The sequence below is a fragment of the Labrus bergylta genome, chromosome 5 (assembly GCF_963930695.1).
Source record: "Labrus bergylta chromosome 5, fLabBer1.1, whole genome shotgun sequence".
NCBI classification, from domain to species: Eukaryota; Metazoa; Chordata; class Actinopteri; order Labriformes; family Labridae; genus Labrus; species Labrus bergylta.
The window spans coordinates 17976029-18003174 of record NC_089199.1 but is presented as its reverse complement, the minus strand read 5'-3'; the positions used below and the strand labels follow the sequence as shown (position 1 = coordinate 18003174).

The 27146-nt window shown below is 41.3% G+C and overlaps 1 protein-coding gene across 1 annotated transcript in view; it reads right to left on the bottom strand.

Annotated features, from left to right (window-relative positions):
• The window catches only part of slc25a26 (solute carrier family 25 member 26), a 53315-nt gene that overhangs the window by 11592 nt on the left and 14577 nt on the right, over positions 1-27146 (bottom strand). The window contains exons 6-8 of the mRNA XM_020633095.3: positions 8395-8439; positions 3812-3881; positions 97-161 (exon numbers count right to left, since the gene is read on the bottom strand). Coding sequence (XP_020488751.1) covers positions 97-161; positions 3812-3881; positions 8395-8439 — 180 coding nt within the window. The remainder of the gene's footprint in view (positions 1-96; positions 162-3811; positions 3882-8394; positions 8440-27146) is intronic.

The following is a 27146-nucleotide window of genomic DNA, read 5'->3' as shown; positions in this document are numbered from 1 at the left end:
TGCGAGGCATCATCTGACAGCAGTGTTTAAAAGTCGCTGCCAGAGGTGCAATGTGTGTGTGTTTGTGTGTGTGTGTTCTAGTTCAAGTGTGTATACCTTTGCAAGCATGATCCTGGTCTTCGCCACGTCAAGAGGAGTGGTAACTAAAGCCGCTACAGCACCTACAAAACACACATGGACACATTTAGCAAAGAGCAAACATCAGAGTCCCACTCTAAGAGCACTTTAGATATTGAAAAAAGAAGTCATAAAAAAGTCCATTACTTAACCACACATACACGATCGCAATTAATTCAGAATTAGCAGGGGAACTCTTCTAAGCCCTCCGCTCCATTAAGTTTATACAAAAGATAATATTCCCCATCTGAGACTTTTTAAGTTGCTACACCACACAAGCCAAACACACTTCCATTCCCTTACGTACTACACACACCTTCAACTAAGCTACACACACACATTCACTAATACACTAACACACCTGTACGCACAACCATTAAAAAAAAAAAGCAGAAATTCAGATACATTCAGATGCAAGTATGCTCACTACCTCCCTTAAGTTACACCTGACATCCCTCTTACCTGGAAACTAAAAGGGCGACAGAATGCAGAGGTGTCCCTACTGAGCTGTGTGTGTCAGTCTGCCACACACATACTGTAGCAACTGTTCTGAGTAAACATGTCCATATGGGCCACAGCGCAGCAGAGTGACTTTCCGACTCAGGTGGATGAAATGTCGGTAGGATTAGAAGTTACAGCCTCACTTACTGTCGCCTGTTCGGTAACATTCTTGGACAGCAGTGAAAAAGGATGCGTTGCCCTCATAAATCTTTCTCTTTGAGCGCATAACTGGAGGATCTAAAACTGGCTGGAAGAATCATGTGATGTGATGAAGGTTAGAGCAAAATCAGACACTGATGTAATCCCATCTCAAGCAAGGGGGCAGCTTGTTTTTCTCCGAGGCCGGTTCAACCAGGGTCAAGTAAGTCGTAAGTCAAAGCAGGGTGTGAGTGGAGATATTCAGGATGATTAAACACGCCTGTGTGAGCATTTCCAGTGTCAAGTAGATTATGTATGAGTGAAAGAGGGGAGTGTGAAGCGAGGTGTACGGGGAAGTGAAATTTGAGGATCCCTGTTGGAAAGCAGCTCGGTCACAAAGGGACATGAACATGATTCCTGCCCTGGACTCAGGAGTCCCCGTACTACCACCCAACCCCACAGTTCCTTGCTCCTTCCCCCCCCTCCTCCTCTGTTAGCCTCAGTTTGCCCTTGAATTTCTAAGATTTTGATGTTCAACCTTATTAGAATTTGATCAACATACAGGGCATGTTAGTAAGCCGTCAACCTCTCAGATGATAAATCACTTTATGTTAATATTTTCTAATATTTCCTATATTATTAGGGGTAACATTTTTGGAAGAGAAATAATGTTATTTCTGAAAGCTTGAAACATGTTTTAAATCCCCTTTTTACACAAGACCAAAACTCCTACAACAAGTCCAGAAATGTTCTTGAGCTGCATGTTTGAATGCAAACAAAAGAGTTGTCACTCCCACTTTGTCAGCCCCTCACTTAAAGTTCTGCAAACAGTTTGGGTGAGTTTATGTGTAAACACGGTAGTTTGGGCGGGCGAGAGGGCAGGTTGATGACGTTCACATCCTGCGACCACTTGGCGGCCGGTTTGGATGTAACACTACACTCTTCAATTTAAACTAAATCTGTCCAATTACATCAATGCATTGATATAAAGTAAATAAGTGTCATCACTCAGTTGCTTCCTCCGCAGCATCATTTTCCCATCACAGATAGCCTCCAAACACTCCCCCTTCTGTCTCCCACTGTGAGGGAGCTGTGAGGGATATGTCTGAAGGAGCAACTGAGGATGATGTTAGGGGCAGGCAGCTCTGAAATTAAATCATGGCTATAAACGGGTTAAGAGTCTTCTCAATCTTTTATTTACTCCACTCTGCTCCATATCTATTCCAAGTCTTTTATTTAGAATTTTTCTCTAAAGGTCTCATTCTGCCTCCCACTCATCTACACCTCCCGCCCCCTCTTCCTATTTTTCCAATTCCATTTCCTTCGTTCCTCTCCTCTCTCTCCCCCCCCCCTGCATTGACTGAGTCCAGGTAGGGTGGCGCAGGACCACGTCTCAGCTCCTCAGGGTGCTGTTTTCTCATCCCCTCTCCTCTCCTTCACCTCCGTCTCCATTTTTCCATCTCTCCATTGTCCCAGGAGCAGCAAGCTGAAGCTCCCTGTGCTGTCTGGCACATTGTAGCGCCGTAAGAGTTATGGACTGAGAGCTATGACCGTCCAACACAGACCAGTGTGTGCGGATCTGTTCTTCTGAAATATGTATTTTCATTGTGGTTCTGCTTTTTCAACGTGTGAAAGGTGAGAACTGAGGGGAAAGATTGATGATGTGACAGATTTTTTATCCAGACCTACAACAGTAAAGGTACGTACTATGTATCTTTGTAACTCTGGATATTTCTGATGATGAATAGAAATCATTGATGTGCCTCTGTTACCTGCCAATTCCTCTCTATAAACTTAAAAAAAGCCTTGTCCTTGAAGCTGCATGCTGTGTGTTGCTGCATCGCCCTCTGTCAGACGTGCAGCTCTACACAGCAACATCACAGACACACGTCAAACTCACAGGTTGGGAAATACAAAACTGTCTAAAAATGCACAACTAACGACCCCAAGTTCAGTCAAGTTGGGACATTTTGCACATTTGAAATAAAACCAGCATGTGATGATTTAATCCCCAAATCTAAAAATAGCACACAGTCTATCAATCTATCAAGCCATCACATGTTGAATTGTTTTTGGAAAACGACATGCCTAATTTGAATTTGCTGCCAGAAACACACATCAAAAAGTTGTTTACCACTCTGCTGCATCACTTTTTGTCTTTACTTCATCAATTTGTTTGCATTTTGGAAACTAAGGAGAACAATTTCTCTAATTTTCAAAGTAGATTAATCATTTCCAGGTTGTTTTTTTATCATAAAACTATATCCTTGATACCGTTTACACCTTTGTCCCAACATCCTTTGAACATAAAAAACTATGATCACAGACAACAGACTCAGACTCTGGCCTTTTTTCATGTATTTACTGCTTCTATTTAATAGTTTCATTTAATTTCCTCCAGTTACTGTCTGTCCTTTTCCTCTATTTGTCTTCTTATTATTCCACTCCCCTTCCCCTCTCTGGCTCCTTTCCGGCCCTTATTCTCTCCCCTTCCCTCTTGAACCACTTCAGGCCCCAGTGCTCAGGAGGTCGCACAGCTGCAGAGGCCCTTGTGAGATCTGGCCCCTCTTATCCCTGCTCTCTCCTCCTTCAGTTGTCTGTTTCTACGTGGACACTCATCCAGGCTTAGACAGAAGTATAAAAGTCCACTATGCTATGACTTTTATTTGCTGAAGCGCTTGAGAGCAGTGATGCTAAGACTTTTTTTTAGACAGGACTGACTGTAAGAAAGCAATGTTGAAGAAAAGGATGGAATTTCCTGTTTCCTCCTTTCATTCCTTCTTCTTCTTCACCTTATCCTCTCTTTCAGCTCTGATCAACTGTGCAACAGGATGTGATTTGTCAGCTGATCTCAACTTAGCGGAAGAGAACAAGAATGTGGCTTTGGGTAAACTTGTTCTGCCCTCCTGGCCATCCATTCACCCATCCACACATCCATCCAGCCATCGATTCTAGCTATCCATCTCTCCCTCTTTTCTTTTTTTTCATCCTCCCCCTCTTTCCCCACTTCTCCATCTCCGCCTCTTTCCCAAAAGCAGCATATAATCCCCTGCACCTGCAAAAGCTCCGCACACTGCAGCCTGCCAAGAGTAGAGCGTGTGACCCTGCCTCCATGACCAGAGAGTCTGAGAAAAAGAGAGAGAAAAGAGGATAGACGAAGATGATGAAAGAGCGGGAACAAAGAGGGGAAGAGGGAGGGAGACAAAGAGAGAGAGAGAGAGAAGACTGTAGTTAGTGCAGATATCAGACACATTGAAAACACATTGTGAACCTTGGTCCGGTCTGGGGTCCAGGCTGGGGTCCAGGCTGGGAACTGGGCTGTCCAGCTATTTTTGTGTTGCCTTTTCTCCCCAGTGATGTCATGTTACTTGTTTCCCAGGAACGGGGACGGGACGAGAGGGAGGCAAGAGGATCGACATGCTGCAGCTTTACACACTTAGTCTAGACACCATCGAGATCAGCACAGATTCAAACATTACAGGCACATATCATTATCAGCAAGGTATTTTCTTAACCTCTATGTATGTACCACAAAAGCACACAAGTTAAATAGTACAGTTATAAATATACACAGGGGGTCTGAAACTCAGATTACATTGGGGCCGTGGGGTTGTTCTGTTAATACGGGGGCCACATGAACACCACACTGGAAAAATACAAAATCATTCAAATGGCAACTTAACACTCTAAAGGTGAACAACTTATCACCCTCTCTTGTCCTATCTAGTAGCACTCAGTTTTAAATGTTTAAAAAATCTAATAAGTTCTGGATGTCTGTATAAATGATTTAACTGATGATTGAAATGTTTTTGTAATCTACTTTATGATTTTGGTTGTTTATTGTAAAAAAAAAAAGTGTGTTGCTGCTTTTTTGAAGTTGCAAAGTTCATTCCATCTTTTTCCTGCTCCAGAAATAAATTTAAAAAAATCAGTAAATGTTGTTACTGTGTCGATGTTCACAAAATATTTATAAATGTAAGACTTCATGTCAAAACTTAATCTGAAATCCTCCTGAATTTAACAAAATAAAAGTCTTTATTTACTGTGAAGACAAAATTGATTCTTGATCTAAATTTGTCAAAAATGGTTAAAGTGGCTGTAGGCATTGGCAACATGAACACTCCAATGTGATGAAAATGGTTTCCACCTTTCCCTCTGCTACCTCGTATCACTCCGCTAAGCCACTCCCATCAAATGAGTGAACCAAACATGAACTGCAACCATCGTAACTTTGTCACTGTAAACGGTCTGTTCCATTCAGCTCATTGTGTTGGACTAAGAGGACCGACACACTAACAGACCATCAATGTACAAACAAAACAAACGTTAGAATGTAGCAACTGGCTTATTGTCTTGGTCACAGAAGCTTGATGATGCAGGTTTGTGCAGAACCTTTCAACCTGATAGGTTGTCTGGTTTAGATCTCATAGGCTATTTTGTCCCTTTAGGCACACCGTGGATAAGCCTCAGCGTCTCCCAGTAGTCACAGTGATGAAAACAACTAGACTGTTGAATCTTTGATCGTCTCATTTGACTTTTAACAAACTCTCAAACAGATCAGTTGACGAGTGAATAGTAAAATCTAACTTATGACATCACTGTCACTTTTTAACTGTCCTCTTTAGCTGTATTCATTTAGCTTTTTATCTATAACAAGTTCTTCTTTCTGTGGTTAACTTAATGTTGTAACCTTCTATCTAAAAGAAGGGCATAATTTTATTTCAAAATAAAAGCATGGTTGATTTCAGACAGCAAGTAAAGAACTCTCAGCTTAAAAAAATGATGTAAATTCAGAATAAAAGCCTAACAATTTGTATTTTTAAATTGAAAATAATATATTTTAAACATGATTAAAAATGCAATTAATCCCAATAACCATTGAAATTCAGTGATTCATCGCAATACATATTTTTTGACAGCCCTATTAATAATATAAAATAGAATTTTCTCTTGTCAGTCTTGAATAATGGTAAAGCCTCTTCTTACATTAGTGTTTATTTGGTACATGATGGTGCATATTTTGTTGACATCATCAAATTTGACTGAATTTGTTGTGTTTTTTTAAAATTGCTTTTTAATGACTTGTGTTTGAATAATAAACTCTACATCTTCACCACAAGGCTTAAAATGTGTCTACAGATCATTAAAGCTTGTGAATATGAAAAACAAGTCTGATGCTTTTATTAAGTACCTCCTCTGTGTGATATCTCTCACTTCACTGAAAGGTTTCCCAAACGCAACCGGCTACTGAGTGAAAGCACCTCATGTTTTTGTTTTAAGAATGAACGCTCTTTTCCCCACTCCCTGTTTTCAGCAACACGATGAGGAGACTGTCTATACAAGGTTATCCTTTGTGTAAAATACACGTGGACAGCTGTACAGCCTCAGGCCCTTCAAGGTATGAATACTTCTCAGAGAGAGAGAAAGAGAGAGAGAGAGAGAGAGAGAGAGAGAGAGAGAGAGAGAGAGAGAGAGAGAGAGAGAGAAATTGAGCAACAGCATGGAGCGATTACTAATATTTGCTTTGTCCACCCCCCCCCCATGTGAGTATAATCTATTGCATGTTATCTCCTTCTCCTCCTACCTCACACACATGTGCACATCATGTTCAAACAATGTGTGCATCCATGACACATGCACACAACAAACAAGTAAACACACAATGAAAGAGAGAAAGGAGGAGACAGCCAGCTCTGGATGTGTCATGCATATTCTGCATATTCCATTAGAGAGCAGATTAAAGATTTTTGTTTTCCACATCAAAGGCCGAGGCTGGGGGATTCCTCTCTGTCTCCTTCATTCTTTGGGTCTCTCCTTCCCTTCCTCTTTGTTTCGTGAATAAATAATAATGGGGCAAACCTGGGAAAACAAACTTTTTGACCTGTGACACCGTGTGTCAGGGTCAGAGTTTGCACCTGGACGACTTCCCACAGGAAGGAGGTGGTCCTTGTCGATGCATCTTGTATGTGTTTGTATTCATGTGTAGAGAGAGAACATCTGTAAGTGCATCACATTGGTTTAAACTGAGTTCCTGAAATGCCTTTTCATGAGAGATTCCTTGAATTTTTTTTTTTTTTGTGTGGCTAATTCTTGGTGTTTAATCATAACCTACAAGTGTTACACCCTCCTGTTTTTCTAATGTTGTTTTTGAGGTCAGAGCAGATGGGATGAACTGAAAAGCTGTATTTCTCGTGTTTATGTTGAGAAAACAACTGAGAAAAACCACAATATGGTGTAATTAATGTGGGACAGAAGTGTGAGAAATACTCACAATGACACTCAAGTCTGGTGCAAAGAAGGCATTTAGAAAATCGGTGCGATGACCATCACTGAAGTTCCTTCAATATCCTTTCATATGCTTGATGAAAACAGTAAAGGCCACTGTCTTGGACTTCCCTCCATCAATTATGTTATAGACATATATATGGATGAGTTGAACTTAATGCAGTCTGAAAAAGTGTGTCTGCTTTCTCCTCTCTCTGACTTCCTCCCTGACAGCTGTGCTGGCTCTGGGTGAAGCAAAAAGCAAAAAGCAATAACGCAGCACATTACCATCCCACAAAAGCAGATGGGAGATCATGCCACACACATGCACTCTCCCAAATTCCTTCACTCTGGCATATTTCAAACTCAATGTGTTTATGAAAGCCTCAGAACATCAGGGTGGTTATACTGATGGAATTTGCAATAAAAGTCTTTATGGCTGCAAGTAGTCACTTTTTTTGTTTCCTTTTATGCATCGACTAGTCAGCTGGTATCTTCTTTTGTAACTGAGGAAATGCCTCGTTACTTAATGATTATGAAAGCCATTACATGGATAGGAGGAGAGGAGAGGAGAGGAGAGGAGAGGAGAGGAGAGGAGAGGCAGTTTAGCTCTCCACCAGCGGACGTGTCCAGATGGCCTTGAGAGAGAGGGCCTTTGACTGAGGGACAAAGAGACACTTGTGAATGACAAAACCTAACACTCAAAAATGCACAGACAAACATACAGTGCATACACACACAGACACACAGACGCACGCGCACACGCACACGCACACGCACACGCACACGCACACGCACACGCACACGCACACGCACACGCACAGCTGTGCAGCGTATTGTTCGTCATAGCTCGGTCGTTAGCGCCTAACATTGATGGAATGTTTGACTGTCCGCCTCTTGCGCCCTTGAGACATGATGTCACTCGGACAAAATGCCGTCTTTTCAAAGAGAAACGGCTTTTTTTTACTGTGTTCAGGGACATTCAATTAGCAAAGGCAAGCTGAGGGACATGAGGGGAGAATTAAATGAGAAAGGAAAGAAAGATAGATAAGCTAAAGCAAGAAAAACACACAGGGCTGGATGTGCTCATCGTCTCATTCGATGGTATTCGTGACAACCCATTAAAGAGAGGTGTTAAGTCCCATTTTGATTTGTCTCAATAATAAAAGAAAACGCAGAGTGTGAGCAAGCAGTGAATATGTCAGAGCAATAACACTATTATAACTCTACACAGATACACCGGTGAGGATCATTTCTGTAAATAAGGGTTATGAAGAAAAGTAGAGAGTGGAAGGGGTCAAATGCATCGATTAACAAAAAAAGAAAGGAAATAAGTCTGTTAGAGGAAGGTTTCTGGAATGATTAAAAACATACCTTTAAATATTCCCAGAGCGGAAACTGCACCAGCGAGAACGGGATCTGAAAAATAAGTAAACAGATCATTAATCATCACAAATATCTCAGCATCTTTTTTTTTTCTTTTGGTTTTTCTGGAGGGTCAAGTTTCATCTCCTTCACTTGTCATCCCCACCACCTTTCTCTGTTTCCTCTCTCTGCCTGACTGCTCCCTTTTTCCCCTTCTCACTGCTGATGATTAATGAATGAGACGAGGCTGTGGTCTGGCAGTCCTGAATGGATGGATGGATGGACGGACGGATGGATGGATGGGTGATTGATTGTCCAAACTTGGAAAGAGGAGTAAAGGGACGGGGGGAGGGCTTTAAAGAGATGGTTGGATCATGAGTGTTGCCACTGGAAAATGGAAATGCTACAGTCGCCTCAGGCAGGAAGTTACAGCGGGAGGAATCAATGGTTGTGCCAAGGCAAGGGGCAGACAACATTCAGATAGACCACACACGCACACGCGCAGACACACACACGCAGACACACACGCGCAGACACACACACATGCATCCTGTCATCTTGCACTGCAGGACAGGAAGGAAGAAAATAAACAAAAACAAAAATGCAAAGAGAAATAAATCAAGTGACGCTGTGTGGTATCATCAGTCTTTGATCACAGAAGACCATCATTCATTCATGAGCGTGTTCTATCAGACTACATTCATCACGTTGGGAGAAAAAAAAGGGACACATGGAACTGTGAGTACAACGGATAATAACTGAACCGATCTCAAACGAAGATTCACTTGAAAGGTTTTTGCAGAAGACGCTCTCACAGGGCTCGACATAAAACTCACTAATATAGTATTTGGTTTTAATAACTGGCATCTTTTAGAAATATATAAAGGTCCACAAATCCACCTTGGCACGGCAAATGTAGTTTCTGTAATGAACTGGAAAAAGTCATGATTCCAAAAGGTAAAAGTAATCGTGTCAAATAAGAAACACGTCATCGCATCACTAAGGAAAGTGAGAGGAGGATGTCAGGAAGTAGTCACCACCTAACAGTCAACATAATAAGAGTTATGAGTTCAATATTTCTATACCTGTAAAACCATCTACATCACTCATCCCTGTTTTCAAAAGCTTTACCACACACCATTCTTCGTACATATACAGACAGAGATCAACATGTGCCTTGAATAAACTTCAGCTGACCACAGCTGTAGTGCACTTGTGTACTGTTGCCTGTCAAGCTTTCCCTTGTAACACCACGGTGACATAATTCTGTTTACTGATGATTGCCTTAGACTCCTTTTACGCTATGAACGAAATATTTGGCAAGGGGGGTTTCAGCATAAATCTCCCAAAACCCGAAAAAAGTTGTTCCAAACGGCTCTGAACAGCCGAGCTTCTAGACTTCAGTCAAGTTACATTTATTCATAAAGCACATTTAAAAACAGCAGCAGCAGAACAAAGTGCTGTACAAAGCATTCAAGAAAAAAAATACAAGCGCTTACAATATTAATAAGAATAAAGAAATAACTAAAAAAGCAATAAAGAAAACCTGATATGAGTGGCCTATTCAGGACCGGAGGACTCAAATGCTAACATGTAGACATATGATTTGAGGCGGGACTTTTAAAGAGTCAACAGAGGGGGCCGACGTAATGTAGGAGGGAAGACTCTCCCACTTGGTAATGCCCTGACACAGCAAGCAGGCGGCAAAGAACTAGTGGCCACCAAGGCCAAGCACCACGTATGTTTCGCACATGCCTAAGATCAAAGAACACTCCATGCCAGCAGGCGACACCTATAGGTAGCCTACTAAAGGAGAATAATGTCTGATAAAATGTTGAAAATGGCACTGGCGTTTCAGCCCTTGGTCTTTTAGTGGAAAAAGAAAAGAAGAGGCGAAGACGACAAATGGTTGAAAGCATTACTACAGCGGCATGCTCAAGGAGCTTTCCCGAGCCTGTGTCGAGAGCTGGAGAGAAATGAAACCTCCGAACAGCCAATCAGAGAGGTTCCTCTCAGCGACCGCCAACGCCGATTCAACATGTGGAACCAGTCAAAAAAGAGGTCGACATACCAACGGGTAGCGACGAGCCGCAAAACCACAAAAACTAGGGCGACGATCGCTCACCGACGGTCCAACTGTGACCGACGGCCCGACATTCTCCTTGGTCTGTCAGGGCCTTTAGGGGCTTTGACTGCAAAGGCCCCATCACCTTTGAGTTTGAGCCGTAAGCGGGGGGACAGCCAGGAGGCCCATGTCTGACAATCTAAGGGGGCAATGTCAGGCTAAGGAGGTCGGTTATTTACAGGAGAGCCATTCAGGCCTTAAAATACAAACAGTGCAACCTTATAATAGATCCTGAAGCGTATTGAGAGCCAGTGAAGGGATGCTAGAACAGGACTGATATTAAACACATGTTTTTATAACCTCTAACTACACATTATGGTTAGAGGTTGTATTATAATGTTTTTTTTATTATGTATTTAGTAAACAACATTCTCTTAAGCTTTAAAATCAATGATAGAGGCTAACCATGTTGTTTCTGTTAACATCTTACAGTAAGAGCAGGAAAATCCACAGTCTCCAAATGCTGCATACAGAAACACACATTTTTCCCTTTTTGCTGGTTCAACCCAATCTCACATTTTTTACTGTTTCTTTATAAAGTGAGTCTGATACACGGAGCTGACAGAAATGTTCCACTGAAAACTCTCTGTCCATCTGTTCAACTCAGGCAGACAGATGAAAATTCTCTCAGTCCTGCAGGGAGATGATCTGAAAACCTTATTGGACGTAGCTCTGGTATCCAGCCCCCTGAACGTGAAGTGAGAGAGAGAGTACACCACTGTTTTCCAACTGTAGAGAGATGAGAGAGCGTTCAAAAGGAATTACAGTGCACCTGTCTTTTATTAGCACTCTGATGAGTTCTGCTCTTTTCCAGACCGCGAGGAGAGAGACAGAGAGAGTGGAAGGGGGGGGGGGGTGCTCATATTAAAGCTCTTTACACATAACGTTTACCATATTATGGATATTTATTCTTTTAAAACCAAATAGACAAATCTTCCAAAGTTGTCCCTTCAAACTACAGCGATGACTGCAGAGAGCGAAAAAAAAAAGACAGGCACACTGTTCTTTGGAAAGACTGATCCAGCGATGATTTATGACTTGGTCTGACACCCCTTTAACGCTGTGCGTGCCACATGTGTGTGTGTGTGTGTGTGTGTGTGTGTGTGTGTGAGAGAGTGAGTGTGTTGCCTGGCAGAGATGGAGCGTCTGAAAAAAAACACATGCGATCTGGTAAAGATTGATAAGCCATTTGTAGTTAAAGCAGGGCGGAGGGCACATACGCACACACACTCAAGGCATGTGTGAACCTGAGAAAATTTGGCCTAACCAATGCGTGTGTTTGTTTATCCGAGTTATGAAATCAAACAGAACAGGGTGGAGGAGTCGCTGCAGTGTTATTTTCTTGGTTGATCTGAAATGATTTCTTCTCATCTCAACTCATATCAACACAGCTGATGTTTGTGCAGTGATGGAGGAGATGACGGATGTAGTACGTCTCTCAGCAGGATGAGAACTAAGAGAGGGAGAAAGACAAGTGGTAAAAGGAAGGGGGCTGGACAGGTGATCCGTCTCTCTCACACTGTGAACATCCCAATCTAAAAGTTACCTTAAGTCTGCTCACTTTCTAACCACCCAGTCGATAGGTTGCGTGTGATGTGTTACCTGCTGTGGAATGAAAACCACCACGACTGAAAGACTTTACTTCACTGCTCTGACTCGCACAAAAAAAAAATAACACAAGCAAGATTTCTCCAAACATCCCCGGGCCTTTTTGGCTTGAGGTATTGTTTTTGAGGTGCAGTAACCTAGGAGATGGACTGGTGCATCAGCATTGCACCTGATAGACTGAAAGTTGTTCATATTTTTTCTGTCCCTGGAATTTCGGGTGAAGAAAGAAAGCCAGAGATGAGTTGCTAAAAGAGGTTGACTTTAGCAGCAATTGGTCAAACCAATTTTTGTCTCTTTTATGGTGTGATAAAGAGTTACAAGAAAGTGAAATGTGCTAAAAATAATTGAAAGTCAAACTACACAGAGCACACCAGTTACGTAGATGAACTCTAAAAATAAACTTTTTCCATGACGTCACTCTTATTGTCTGATGCTCTGATGAATGATCAGACGTCGTGGGAGGTGAGATGGTACATCTCTGTCGGACTCTTCATGGCAAACAGAAAACATCAGAATAATACCAGAGATTACAAAGGAGTGTTTTTAATGAAATATGTCTGACTGATATTTATCAATCCAATGCGATCAATTAAGGTAAAAACACAAGTGCAGATACAGTGAAAAGATAAATCACGGATATCTTTCTGTGATCTTTATAGATGGATAAACAAACCCATTTATTGAGTAAGTCCCTCAAATGCTGTTATCAAACACTTGTAGAACTCAAATGTAAATATGAAATAGGTCAGTTTCTTGCGAGGGAAATCTCAGATGTGTGTTTGAAGAAGGGTTTTGCGACATGTTTTTCTGCATTTTGACATCTGAATGACGATGAAAATCTGATTGATGGTTCTGCCTTATTTCTAATCAATCATCAGTAATATAATTTAAACGGTATGTATAAAGTACGTCACTTTTTTTAAACTTGGGATTGTGTTGATAAAACCCATATATCTTATTCTTAACAAAAGCATTGAAACACATTTTGAAGTATTTCCGTGTCTGTCAAATGAGTTTTAGATCACAGTATATTTAAGTTGTAATTGAAGGATTAAAGATGTTTTACATTTTCACTTATTATCAATACAAAAAGAACACAATTATACAACTGAAGTACATTTTGGCAGTGACTGAGAGAGTAAGGGGCTCAGTATATTACTAAAGGACCCAGTGAGGGACCACCTGGCTGTAACTGGTTGAAGGTGCTCAAGCTAAAGTCAAAAGGGGACAATTTCTCTGAGCGTTGAGCCAGTGGACAAGGTGCATGGTTCTGATCATCTACAGTTTCAAAGAGGTGCTGAGGGCACATTTAGACCTAAGCTATGTCCCAACAGACTAGTACACAGCCATGCAAACAGGTAGTGCTATGCTAAGCTAGCATAAAGGCAGTCAAGCAGAATTGAATGCTCCACAGTGTCCTTGGTGCTAACTGCTGACTGTTCATCCCCCTGCCTCGTATAATGAGCAAAGCCAAGCTACAGTTTATGTGTTTGTGTGAGGATACACTTTATTATGTAGAGAGAAGTCCATCATCATCTTCAGAGCATAACGTTTACAATCTCTCAGTTAAATCATCCAACTGTTCATTTGCAAGGCAAACGAGAGAAAGCTTGTTTTCTTCCTGTTTGACACTATCATTCACACAGACTAAATATGTGGCTGTTAGTCAAATTATCAGTTAGTTACCCTGAAGCCAGCGCAGTGCAGCAGTAATGTTTATGTCCGTTGAGAGTGAGTGAGGTTTTCCTCCGCCTGCCAAAACTTTACTAGCTCGCTGAGATAACGAGTGCTCTTCATTGACCATGCAGTCTCTCACACACACACACACACACACACACACACACACACACACACACACACACACACACACACACACACACACACACACACACACACACACACACACACACACACACACACACACACACACACACACACACACACACACACACACACACACACACACACACACACACACACACTCACTCACTCTCACTCTCACTCTCACTCTCACTCACTCTTTTTTTTTTTATGAACTGGAAACTTGTGATGGCCATTTTTCACTATTATTTTTTTTGAAGATATAGTCCAAGTCATTTCTCAGCCGTTCTTTGCCCTTAAGCTCCACCCCTGTCATCCACCCCTATTTGAGGTATTTTGCAGTATAGGACATATTCTCAGTGAGCATATACATATTAAGTCCAATCAACCTGTTCCTCTCTGCACAAAAGCTTGTCAAGCCTTAACAATATGTTCACAAATTATCAGGAAATCGGCGTCTGGTTTAAATCCTTGAATTTCCAGACCTCAAATGCATCTGGCTGTCAACACCATATCTTCATCTTCACTGTCTGCCTCTAACTTCCATCATTATTCTTGTTCCGTTAACCATCAATCTACACTTTCCACTCCATTGATCTACACTTCCTCTGAATCGTAACACTACCTTCCTGGACTCTAAGTATTTAGAACACAGTTGTTTACCTATTCATTATTTCATACAGCGATAAATAAATAACATGCCAAGTTATGGCTCTCCATTTTGAACACACTTTTAAAAATTGTGCTCCAGAAGCTTAGCAGCATCTGCTCCCAAAGCCCACAAACATGTGTGTCATCCAGCTGGTCTCCAGGGACAGATTCCACTGCTGGGAAACACATGAGCAGCTCTCACACAGACCTGCTATCCATGCCTCTGCATTTTTTCTATGACTATTTTTGGCGTGCTTAATCATAATTCTGCTGCTATGTGTCTACGTGTGTCTGAAAGCGGCGTTTTGTGTTCACCGGCTGACACATTTAGTCACTGATCAAAGGTGACAGTTCCACTTGCAGTGACTGTCAGGTACTATATTATAGGAATATGGAGATTGCGTCTGCTGTGTCACTCTACTGACAGTGCTCCAGTGTGTGTATGTAGGTGTGTGTGCAGGCGTCCTTGCCAACTGTATTAGTGCTAACTTTATTAGTATTCAGAGAGGCTCCGAGCTGTCACAGGTCCTTAGGCACTCAGCGGAGGGCAGGAAAAACACATGTCAAAATATATTCACATTGAGCCTGATTGCAGGCAAGCCAGTTGGCTGCAATTTTACAAATGACTTTTAATAGGTCATACTGCAGCCTCTGCATACAGATGAGCATTTAAAAGGAGATAGTTAGATTAAGGGAGATGGATATTGACATGGAGAGACAAGCAGACAAATGTACAGATGCCTAAGACCAACAGATGAGGCATTATTCATCTTCTCTAGCTGATTATTTTCCAAAAAGTATCTCATCCATTAAAGTTTGTCTGCTTTAAAATATCTACCTGCTGCTACTGGATGAAACGCTCTCCAACTGCAACTTGACTGGAAACCACATTTCAGATGCTTTCCAACTACATGTTCAAATTAATCTGAGCATGTCTGATATTTAGTATAATATGCCATTTTGATGATATAAAGTCAATTTGTACAATCCAGTTAACATTAAGAGTGCATAAGGGACTTTTACAACAGGCCCAACACATACTGATTGGCAGTCATTTTACCATTGTTCAAACTGTAAATTGCTCATAGACAGAACTTTGGCTCTACATTATGTCAGCAGAAAAATCTCACTGGTAATATGGACCCACCATTAAGTTAAACAGACAAAAGTTGGGTCAGCTGCAGGGCTGCATTTGTGGGAACAAGTTGTTTAGGGCACCTGAGAGAGAGGTCCAGAATTACCGTCCAGTGAGTCCAATTGAAGTAACAGGTTAATGTGTTGACTGGCATTGCAGAAAACGTTGAGTCAGCTTCTTTTTCCAGAGCCTTTTTTTTTTTTTTTTTTTACGTTGGCACCCTGCTATGCCAACAAACTGACTTCATACAAACTAGAGGAGGACCAATGTTTCATGCATGGCTCAAGCCTTAAATTCTACAGCCACTCAAGTGACTGTGATTTTGATTTTATGATGTTCATAGACACACTGGGGCTTTGGGCTAAATGCTAACATCAGAGTGCTATTTTTATCACAGTAACAATGGCATCCAGCTCTTATAGTTTGGGGCCTTACAAAGTGCAACACATTTTTGATTTGATAACATGCTGAACATGTTAATAGTTTTGAAAGTTTCAAAGAAATGGCCAAATTCTAAATTTGACCTTGTAATGGTTTAAGATGAAAGTTTAGAGATTACCAATGTTTTTACAACGCAATGATGCAGAAGAGAGCTGTATTTCCCGACAATACTTTGTTTACACAACTCACTATAAACCACAATCAAAAGGAAACCTGATATTGGCACAAAAAGAAAAACCAGTGGATCCTCATAGTCATAATTCATTCTTGGTATCTGTATCTCATTTCAATCCATACAGTAGTTATTAAGATAATTATATGTGGAAAAGAATGGCAGACAAATAGATTTTTTTTTCAACAAAAAGTGAAGCAAATAGCGGTAAGCTGCCCACAGTTCATTCTTTATGTTACACTGGGTATATTACTTTTCACACAAAGTAGTTTACATGCAGTCTGATGTTCACTTTGCAATCCTGCTGATAGTTTTTTAAATCTTGTTTAAGATGTTGGGTAAACAGAGGAGCCACACTTCTGTACCAGCTTGTGAAGACTCAACCATACTGGAAACAGTTCAGCCAAAAAGTTGCAGTTTATGGTTTTAAGATTTTGTGCACGCATAATGACATATTTAACTGTCATCTCAATTACAAGACAGGCGCCCTCCAAGATTTTATTGCAACAGTATATTATGAAATTCTAGACACAAATAACAGTATTCAGAAAACCACCACTCACACTTTAACTCAGTCAAGGCACTGTGGTGCAATCTAAAACCCAACATCTTAGAGCAGTCATTCTGCTGTGTTCTCCTCACCAGATGTGAAGCAAATGAGTAAAAGTGCAAATGATTCACGAGCCAGAGAGGCCTTTTGGATGCTCACTTCGTTTTGGATACTGAGTGTCCAAGCCAAATCCATTTGGCAAAACCTCCTTAACCCGAGGATTTGGAGTTTTCTCTCAAATTCAATTTATATGCAAAATAAAACAAACAATGGCTCCTTTTTCATGTTTAAAAAGTCAAGTTAAGGAATGATGATTCACTAAAGAGCTAAAGTCAAGCCAATAGAAAAGGTCTTACTGTCCATTTAACCCGATGGTCTTTGATTCTACTCAGAGCCTTTTATAGTCTTTTATAGGATCTTAAATGCATCACAAAGTTCCAGTGTCAGCTTTTTCTTTGCAATTTGATACTCGGTATTCTGTGGTACAGTACTGCTTGTAAACCTGAACATTGTTTACAGAAGTGTGCAACACTAACATGTAGGAGTCAGACAAATAAAAACATGATTTTTCTTTTTCCTATGATAACAAAGTTAGAAGGTGGAATAGCTGGGGAGGGGGGGGGGGGGGGAGGAGAGGAGAGAAGGGGAGAAGAGGCACTTTTGAAAGAAAGCAGATGGGAGTCGGATGGTGAAACGATCAACAGCAGCTTTATTCAAAGTGAGGAATCACATGTGAAGACACAAAGACACACACACACACACACACATACATACATACACACACTCACACAGCAGAGCATAGCCCTGATTCTAAGTCCACATTTATTACCTGCTAATGCAACAGGGCTGCAAGCTAGATTCACTTGCCAAAGTCATACACACACACAAACATTCAGACACACCCACATTCCATCTGCTGTGTGTCAAGAAAGTATGATGAGGATCGGTGTGTGGTGACACACTGATAACAAACAGACAGAGATCAGATTTTAATATGCTGAAAGTTGATGAAGTCATTAATCACAGCAGGGAGGCAGGTGGTGTTGGACACCTCCGAACAGAACTGTGCCAAGTTTTAGAAAGGCACCCTCGACAGGAAGAAGACAGACCTGTTTGTGTGCACAGCTTCACACAAAGAGCACATACAAACAACACAAACACACATGCTGCATGAAGGTTAGTGCTTCTCTAATGAAATAAGACAGATATGTGATAAGGGTGCATGTTGCAATTCCCACAGCTTTATTTGGTGAGTTAGCAACAATTCCCCTGAAATGACTTTGGCTAATATGTTTGTTATTGCATGAAGAAAAAGATACTTCTGTAGATGACAATCTATTTTATTTTCATATTTATAAAAACTTTGTGTCATTTATCAGATGAAGATGTAATTCTATGTTTCAATGCAGGATTGTATTTATACCGCAAATGATATGACCTTATCTTAGCTGTATTTATTCATAAATAGTACTTTATATAAAAGGAATGCCACACTTACTTTATTTTTATATTTTTGAAGATCTCAGGTACATGAAGAATTTAAAGGTTTCTGCATCAGAGAAGGACTAAAGGAACAATTGGGATTCATGTACTTTGATTTCAGAATTGTTTCATGTTATTTTTAATGAATTAGATTTTGAGTTTCAATCACCTTTACTTTTAATTGGATTAACTTCTGTGTATATACTGTTTGATACTCTCCATAATTGAACAATACAAATTATTGTATTAGAAAGTAGTAGTTGATCCAGCAATATCAACCCAGCTTCCTTTAATATAAATTAAACCTAATCCTTGTTTTAACCGCGTATTCACAGTTCAATGTTTTCCTTTTACGAGCAGCACTTTGTTATGTTTCTAAACACTGAGCACAAGCCGTGTGCGCACATATAAGCTAATGTAACACCTAGTCACTGCAGTGACAACATGCGTTACACCCAGCAGTGACGCGGCAAAAATCCCTGACTAAACATAGACGCACACAGGGAATTTGTATGTGCACAGACCAGTAAGAAAGATAGTGTGTGTGTGTGTGTGTGTGTGTGTGTGTGTGTGTGTGTGTGTGTGTGTGTGTGTGTGTGTGTGTGTGTGTGTGTGGCACATAAGTACCCCTCAGGGACAGAGGGGTTCAGGGCCTTTTAAATAAGTAAACAAACACATAAATAAAGTCAATCGATAGAAGGAGCCTGATCCGGCACTGCGGGCCTGTGTTTGGCCTCTCACTTCATAAGAGAGGCCTGAGGGAGCGACAGGGGGGTGGAAGGAGGGGGAACCTGAGAGTGCCAGTGAGAGAGAGAGAGAGAGAGAGAGAGAGAGAGAGAGAGAGAGAGAGAGAGAGAGAGAGAGAGAGAGAGAGAGAGAGAGAGAGAGAGAGAGGGGAGAGAGTAATAGATAGAGAGAGGTAGGAGGTTGGATTTCTTCCCTCTTGGTGGTTGTATAGTGCTGGTTAGTGGAAGCCAAGAACTGCTCTCCCAATAACAGAAAACAGATCCCAATATGCTGTCTCAATCTAATGCACACGCACACACACACACACACCTGTCTCTACCTACCCTACCCTGAGGCACCCTTCACACAAATCATACGCCTATCCAAAGCTAAACCTATAACGCATAGAAAGCACAACTCCCCCTGTGCTCAGTGCAGCTTCTCTACACCTATTTGTCACAGATAAGGGGGTGCCGGAGGAGTTGCAGTTGAGCGCATCCTGCAGTATGAGCGCGTGTCCCTTTAAGTCTTACAGTGAGGAGTGTTCTGCCTTAAGCAGCTAGCGATCACTCATTCCATACCTTTCCCACTCCTCGGTGCTGTAACAACTAGAAACAAGAGTGAGTGCACTTGCTGAAGAATTCCATCTGACAGTTTTGAATGCCAAGGGCAGTGCTGCGTGTGTGTGTGTGTGTATGTTTAAACAAGCCAAACTCAGGAGACGTTTGAGAGCCGGCACATCTACTGCGAGCAAATCAAATCGCAGCTGGCCCATGTTCCTTTATAAGCCTCCTCAGCTCCAGCGAATGGCGGCACAAGGCAGTAATATTCCCCGACAAATTAAGACTTGTTCAGGGTTAGAGGGGGAGACAAGAGGGAGAGGAGGAAAAGAAGGAGGAGAGGAGGTGGTTGGGAGAAACAGTGTGCTGGCAAAGATTCAAGACAGCAATTCCATTGACATGAGAGAAATATTTCCCAGAAACTCTGAATAATATTTATGTTGTGCCGGTGATTTTTTTTTTTTCTTCCTCCCACCTGTGTGCAGCTTGTTGCTTCAAAATGGACACCTGATACAGCAGTACAGGCATACAGGGGAAAATGAAAACGTCTGTAGGCTATATACAAACGTGATGCTTCACCAAACTTTAAAAAACAGATGTTATACAGCATGATGCTCATACAACACTGTAGCAAATCAGGAGAGGTAAACATTAATGAGACTTTTTTACTCAGGGTACAGACAGTACAGACATGAAAGTCTGTGTTATGAATTATGGTTTTTTTTTTTTCTGACAAACCTATTTTCAATGTCCAACAGTTGAAGAAAAATGAAAAGATGCGGTTTAACGCGTAGTGTATTTATGTATCAAGACTTTCAATGGGTTAAAAACATGCCACTTCAGATCAGTCATGGCCTCTGACAGATGACATCAGTGGCAGGGTGCATTAGCCAATGAATGGTGGTGTGGTGTGACACAGGATGCCCTGAGGGCCAACCAATTAGCTGCTGACAGGAAGAGAGATGTATGGCCGCCTGAGGATCTGGCTGAGGCTATACGAGCCAGGCGTGGGAGAGTGGACTGGGGGAAAATGTGTTGGTGCAATGTTCATGGGAGAGGTTGGTGGGGCAGAGTTAGCCCAGCTGCACAGCTGGTTGAGGAGCGTTTAGAGCACTGAGCAGAACATTTCTAACATGCAAATGATCATTGAACTGACAGGAATGTTTGGTATCTTAACTTGGCTGAAGCCTTAACAGACACAACCTTTTCAACATTATTTAGATTTTATATTTGGACTTGTATTGGCCCACAATATTGTCTAAAATATGATATCAGGCATCAGGAAGTAAAGCCAGCAATCTAGTACCATAACTAATAACTCCATTAACAATCAGGTTGTTTCGTGGCATTATTAAAAAACCAAACAATGTGTTGTTCACTGCTCACTGATCAGCCAAATATAGCTTTATGTCTGAAAAAAGTGTTATTTCACCAAGTTTTTGAAATTCTTTAACACCTGGAGTACTAAGTATTGGCAGCTAGTCTATGAATCACAATTGGTACCAGGATGGAAAACAATGCTATGACATGTGAAATAAACATGCATCATCAGCTCTATTTTTGGGGAAAGCCTGTCAATGGAAGAAAATTTCAACTAACTCATAGTTGGTTTCCTCCCTAAGGCCTGGCAAACACTAAACGATTTTTAAAATCTTAAACAATTTTGAAAATGTGAGAGACCTAACACATGAGGACAAGCCATGACAGATCAACAGTTCAGTAACAGAGTGTGGTGTGCAACGAGGCGACCAACTCAGCACACCACAAACTTCCCGATTCATTCACCAACACCAGAGTCTGCACTATCAAAACGTGTAATCTCACACTGTCAAACGCGACCTAAGAGTAAACATGATGGTCAAGCTAAATGTGGCTAGCTGTTAGCTGGTTCATCCATTATGGTAAACACTTTGGTTCAACTCCTTTCCTTGTCAGTTGTATTAACAAAGAAAATATTGAACACGTTTCATATTTGCGATTTAAAATCGTGACGGCCTCGATCGTCTTCTCAGAATCACAGAATCTTGGCAAGATAATTGGGCATTTGCTGACTTTGGTCAGAAGTCGGGGAAATCGGGCCCAAAATTGGCCCTATTATCTTGTAGTGTGTACCTGGCTTAAGTCAACAGGGCATTGTGTTCCCTGATTGTGCTAACAAACACCTCCATTTAGAAAGTTTTAGGAGCAAATACTCAGCCAAATGGTGCCAACAATGCACTGAATGAATTTCAATTTGGAGGATAAACAATTGTATTTGGTTGTTGAGGCCCGAGCAAACACGCTGCTGTGTGTTTTGGAGTGGCACTTTAATCAACCTAAGACAAACTGAAAGCAACAGCAGGAGAAACATGGTTATTTATACAAACTACAGACACTGGGGAAACACCACGAAGCCTTGGTCGGCAGAAAATCAACAACAGCACTTAACAGAAAAATAAAAAGTGACACAGCCAGCAGCAAAAAGACAAGCTGGGTAAACTTAGCCAACGCAGAGCACATTGCTCTAATCAACCAAACCAACATATAATGGGTGTAGTTAACTTGAAAATGGGCTGCATATTTCTGTCAGAATTTATTGGGGACAGCAGTATAAAGGACTTTCCTGAAGGAGTTTTGTTGCCACCACAAGACAGCAGGGGCGTTTTAAAGAACACAACAAGAGCAGTTCACTACTAATTAAGTGAGTGTGAGAACAAACAAGTTGTTATACCACAAACATAGAATCACAGAACCTCTGCTTTTGTATTGTAATGTATACTAGTTACAGTCAGATGGTCTGGCCCAGGCAGTTACACAAAATGTCACTTCAGTAAAGTTGCTGTGTATTCAAAACTTACATTTTAAACTGTGATTGTACAATCGTCAAGTAAAACAAAAAGCTAAGTGGTTCACTTTAACTGGACACCACCAGCCAAGGCAGCATTTGCAATCAATATATGGTTTTGTTAACAGCCAGGTTAGGCTAAAAGCAGAAAGCATTATTATTGGCAGTATATTCAAATATATATGTCAATAAATAAAAGTATTATTCATGTCTCAGAAGACAGCAAGTGGGGAGGAAGGTTCAGAATAAGGGTGCTTGCTTTGATACTGTATCTCCAGCATGGCACACACACACACACCTGCTGAAAACACACAAATACATAAAAACGCACGCTATATTCTCTGAGAGTATTGCCCAAAGCAATAAAAACAGAAACACAGTCACTGCAGCTAACCAATCACAGCCTGACGGTCAACTGAAGTGTTTCGTTCCCCGTTTCTCACTAGCACAAACATATCTTGTCAGCTGGGAATCAGAAAGGAGCAGCCGCAACGCAGCTGGAAAGAACAGAAAGTGCATACTGGCACAGATACAACCATTTCCACACACACACACACACATACACACACACACACACACACACACACAAACACACACAAACACACACAAACACACACACACACATACACACAGACATACAGACAAAGATGAGTTAGTCTGATGAACCATGCATGGACTTAATCAATCCGTTATGGGCCTTGACAACAGGCTGCACAACATAATGCTTATCATTATTGACTATATAAACACACACTAGGTCTTTATGGAAGACATCTCAGCTGCCTCACCATTTTAGTGATCTTATCTTTACAGCCACTGCACCAATGTTTAATCTCTAGGCTCTACAGATTAAAAAACTTCCAATTCATTATTTAGTCCAGCACTTCCATTTTTTCTTAAAGTTGAAACAATAGATGTTTTGTTACAATGGGTTCAGAATTCTGAGTTGAGTTGTTTGGGTGGTACTCTGTCATTGCAGTAACAAATGCCGACACTGAGTCTGCTTTTGATCTGCTGAGTCTGCACAACATTTCCAATTTCAGAGTTGATTTTTTTTTTTCTCAAGGCATACTGACCAACAGTAGGAAAACTGTAAATGGAATTGTAAGCACTTAAATAAATATGGCCAAGGTTAATGGAAATGTTATCCATTTTGCTGTTAAAGTGTTTTCCGGGTGGTTGGGTAGAGAAAAAGGAATACATTTTTCAGCCCATACAAAACATTACCGTGAAAACATGAAAGTCGGTACAATATGTCATGCAATTCCATCTCTCCAATGTCATTGGATAAATGAAAAGTTTGAACTGCGGGTGGCCAAAAGGTCTCCACCAAACTCGTCTACCCCCCCTCTCATATACAAAAAAGTTCCAAGCAATCCATGCAATATTTGCGAAGTTCTTTACATAAAAACTTCAGACAAAGTCAGGAAAATAACCAAAGTTTTATGGGCTCATCCTCTTGAGAAAATGATTGTCAATCCATGAGATCTGGATGGATTGGTGCGCCTAACAATCAACACACACAACAAAATAACCAATCACTGTTGCCATCCCTTGAGCCCAGATGCTGACAGGTAGTCTTTGACCTTTCCATTACTTTATTGACTTGACCACTGGGACTTACAATTTAATGTGCTGGAGAGAATAAATGGTCTTATCCAAGAAGAGCGCTTGTTTGCAAAGACAAAAAAATGAATCCTTGTTTGCAAAGACCTGTACATTGTTAACATCAAACATGCAAAAATAATATAATATTGTTCCCTTGTTAACCCATAGCTTACATTGAAAACATTTCCAGCCTGGACGGTTGTGATTGCAGATGAGTGTTGATTTATAAATTGGTTTGAACCACTAACCTCTGCCGGGGTTGTATGAGGTGAATGCTTTTTAGTGCAAGTGACACTTCACATTGCTTTTTTCTCTATTAGACAGTAAGCAGTGACATCACAGCCTGACCCCTGACATTCAGTTGGTTTGTTCCAGATGCTTTTTGTCGCAAGCACTCCTGCTAGCGAGATGATGGTTGTGGTTGCGGAAACAGGAGGGACAGGCATATGGTTGGTGGGGCGTGGGGGGGGGGCTGGGGGTTGTCGGGGTGTAGGTGGGGGCAGGTGCTGCTTTTGGAAAACCTCACATGACTGTCTGGGAATAAAGGGGCACTTGTGCAACAAAAAAAAAACTCATAAACTACACCATCGGCTTTCAATTTGTTAGGAGATTTTAAAAAAAAAAATGCAACTCCCTCTATGAGTCATAAATGATTTACATTCCAAAAACCAATTGAATTCACAAGTGGTCACATGCTTCATGTAACTGAACATCACTGTAAATCCGCAGAATGAGAGATGAGGCTGCTGGTTTTGGAAAGGAGAGGAGAACAGGAGAGGGATGTGCATCATTGCTTCTCATGAAAGAGAAATGGCGCTGTAATTACTAGGTGCTTCCCCACGTCTGGCTTTAGCACAGCAATGATTTATTCCCCTTCCACTCCCTTGACTCTCACTCGCTCCTGTCACTTCAAAATAAAGAGTAAATAAGACCTAACTGTTATTTAGAGTGGACATAACTGACTCATGTAAATGTCTCTTATAGGGACTTTATAACAGGCTTATTGACTGAGATGGGTATTAAGGTAATTAGGCAGTTAAAGTATTATGTCACTTTAATGCCTGCAGAACTCAAGTGGAACAGGTGTCCAAGTCAAACACAAAGTGCATTGCAAGTATTGCTGTCAGGGGAATAATGCGTCACACTCAATCATGGGTACTGGCACCAGATTCCCACATACAGGAGCCTAGTCTTGACACTTATTTCCTTCCAAAGGACATCCAAACCGCTGCTGTCCCTTACCCCTCCATCTCAGACCTACCCCACCACCACCCCCACCCCCCTGGCCTCAGCTCCTTGCCAAGCCGTCATGGCCGTATGTGTTATTCGAAACACATGTGGAGCGCCAGAGTTTTTCTGCTCACATTGAGACAAATATGCATGAAGTTGTGGTAAGCAAATATAGCCCCCGGACCTGGAGAGGCACACAGACTATTGACTAACATGTCCACAGCATTCACTCATACAGCAGGTTGGAGAGGAATAAAAGAAATGGTTGCACGGCTAAAACAACAAGTGTCTTTTTCCTGGAAATATGTCTGGCAGTAGATATTGGTAATAAGTCTCCACACGAAAAACGCAGAATCGCTGCATTTAGAAATATAGCCACAATGATGGATTTCCGAGTGGATTGAAAAGCTCAGAGGGGGAAAACATACTTAACATAAGCGTGTGATCCATGGCTCTTTGTGGCAAGGACTCCCAATGCATCATCTTAAACAGGGAAGCAGAGAAAGCCTCATACTGTCCCCTTGCCAAGTCTGCATCGAGGAGCGAGCGCACATGGGGGTCAGACAGCATGGCAGCTAACTCCTCAAGCACATCGGGCTGTAGAAGTCATTAAAAACAACATGTTGATCTCAGGAAGGTCACTGAGGTTTAGTCAGATTTGTAGCAAAAGCCACTTTGCCAAAGTCAACCCCCAGAAAGTATGAGGGGATGTAATATAGCCTATATGTTAATGGGCTAGCATGGACGCACAATGAGCCATAGAAAATAGAAATGTATGGATACAGCTGTATCACCAGACTACACTAATGTGAATGACAGATGCAGCGAAGAAGCCCATCCATCAGTCATCCAGAGTGGCGGTGGGAGTAAAACCATTAATCCCTGGAGTGACATGTGTGGTAAAGTGATAAAGATCATTCAGTCACAAAGAGGAATCGCTTTCTGCAGCTTAAGAAGACCATCACTCTTCTAACAAGGGTCATCCTGACCTGCAAATAACTCCAATAAAGGTCAGTATTTCAAAATGATATTCCATAACTTCGACTTGTAGACCGTTTCAGATTAGTCAAAGAAATAAATACTGTTAAAACGCTTAATGTGAAAAGACACAACAAACTGAGGCCCCTCTATAGCTGTGGATGACTGCTCAAACATGACCTGAAAGTTGGACGTATGAGTGAGAACACAATATCCATATCCAAGTATATCGTCTTCCTGACTCGTGAGATACAATTACCAACTCTCAGGTGCCAAATATATATATATATATATATATATAGTTTAATTACAAATACGGCACTCCCCGCAATTCTACTCACGTCTTCTCACTTCCTGACTCGTCATCACGGAGGTTATGACATGAATGAGGGTAACATGAAACAGAAGTCAATTGGCCAAAGAAGAAGTTGACAGCGGGATAAAAGAAGAAGAAGACTAAGGAGGATATAAAGAGATGAAGCCTTAGGTGACACTGCCTGACAATAAACTGCAATAATTAAATAGGGGAATTTGATAAGTTTGACTGCAACTCCCATCCCTTCTCTGTATTGGCTGATAGGAAGATGTGGCGTTGGATTCAAATCCAAGATGGCTGACACCCTGGTGTTGTTTTACCATATCACAGAAACAGATCCAGCACCCTTCTAGAGGTCAAGTCATGTCAAGGGTCAGCCCCTACAGAGGTCAACAGGTTTTTTTCAGGTCAGCTCCATCTTTGAAAGCCAAAGTTCTGTTTTCTTAGTTATTCTGTTGGCTTGAAGATGCTGATCCAAAAAAAAAAATATTTACCTATAACTGTGTAATTGCAAACAGCTACGAATTGAAAATG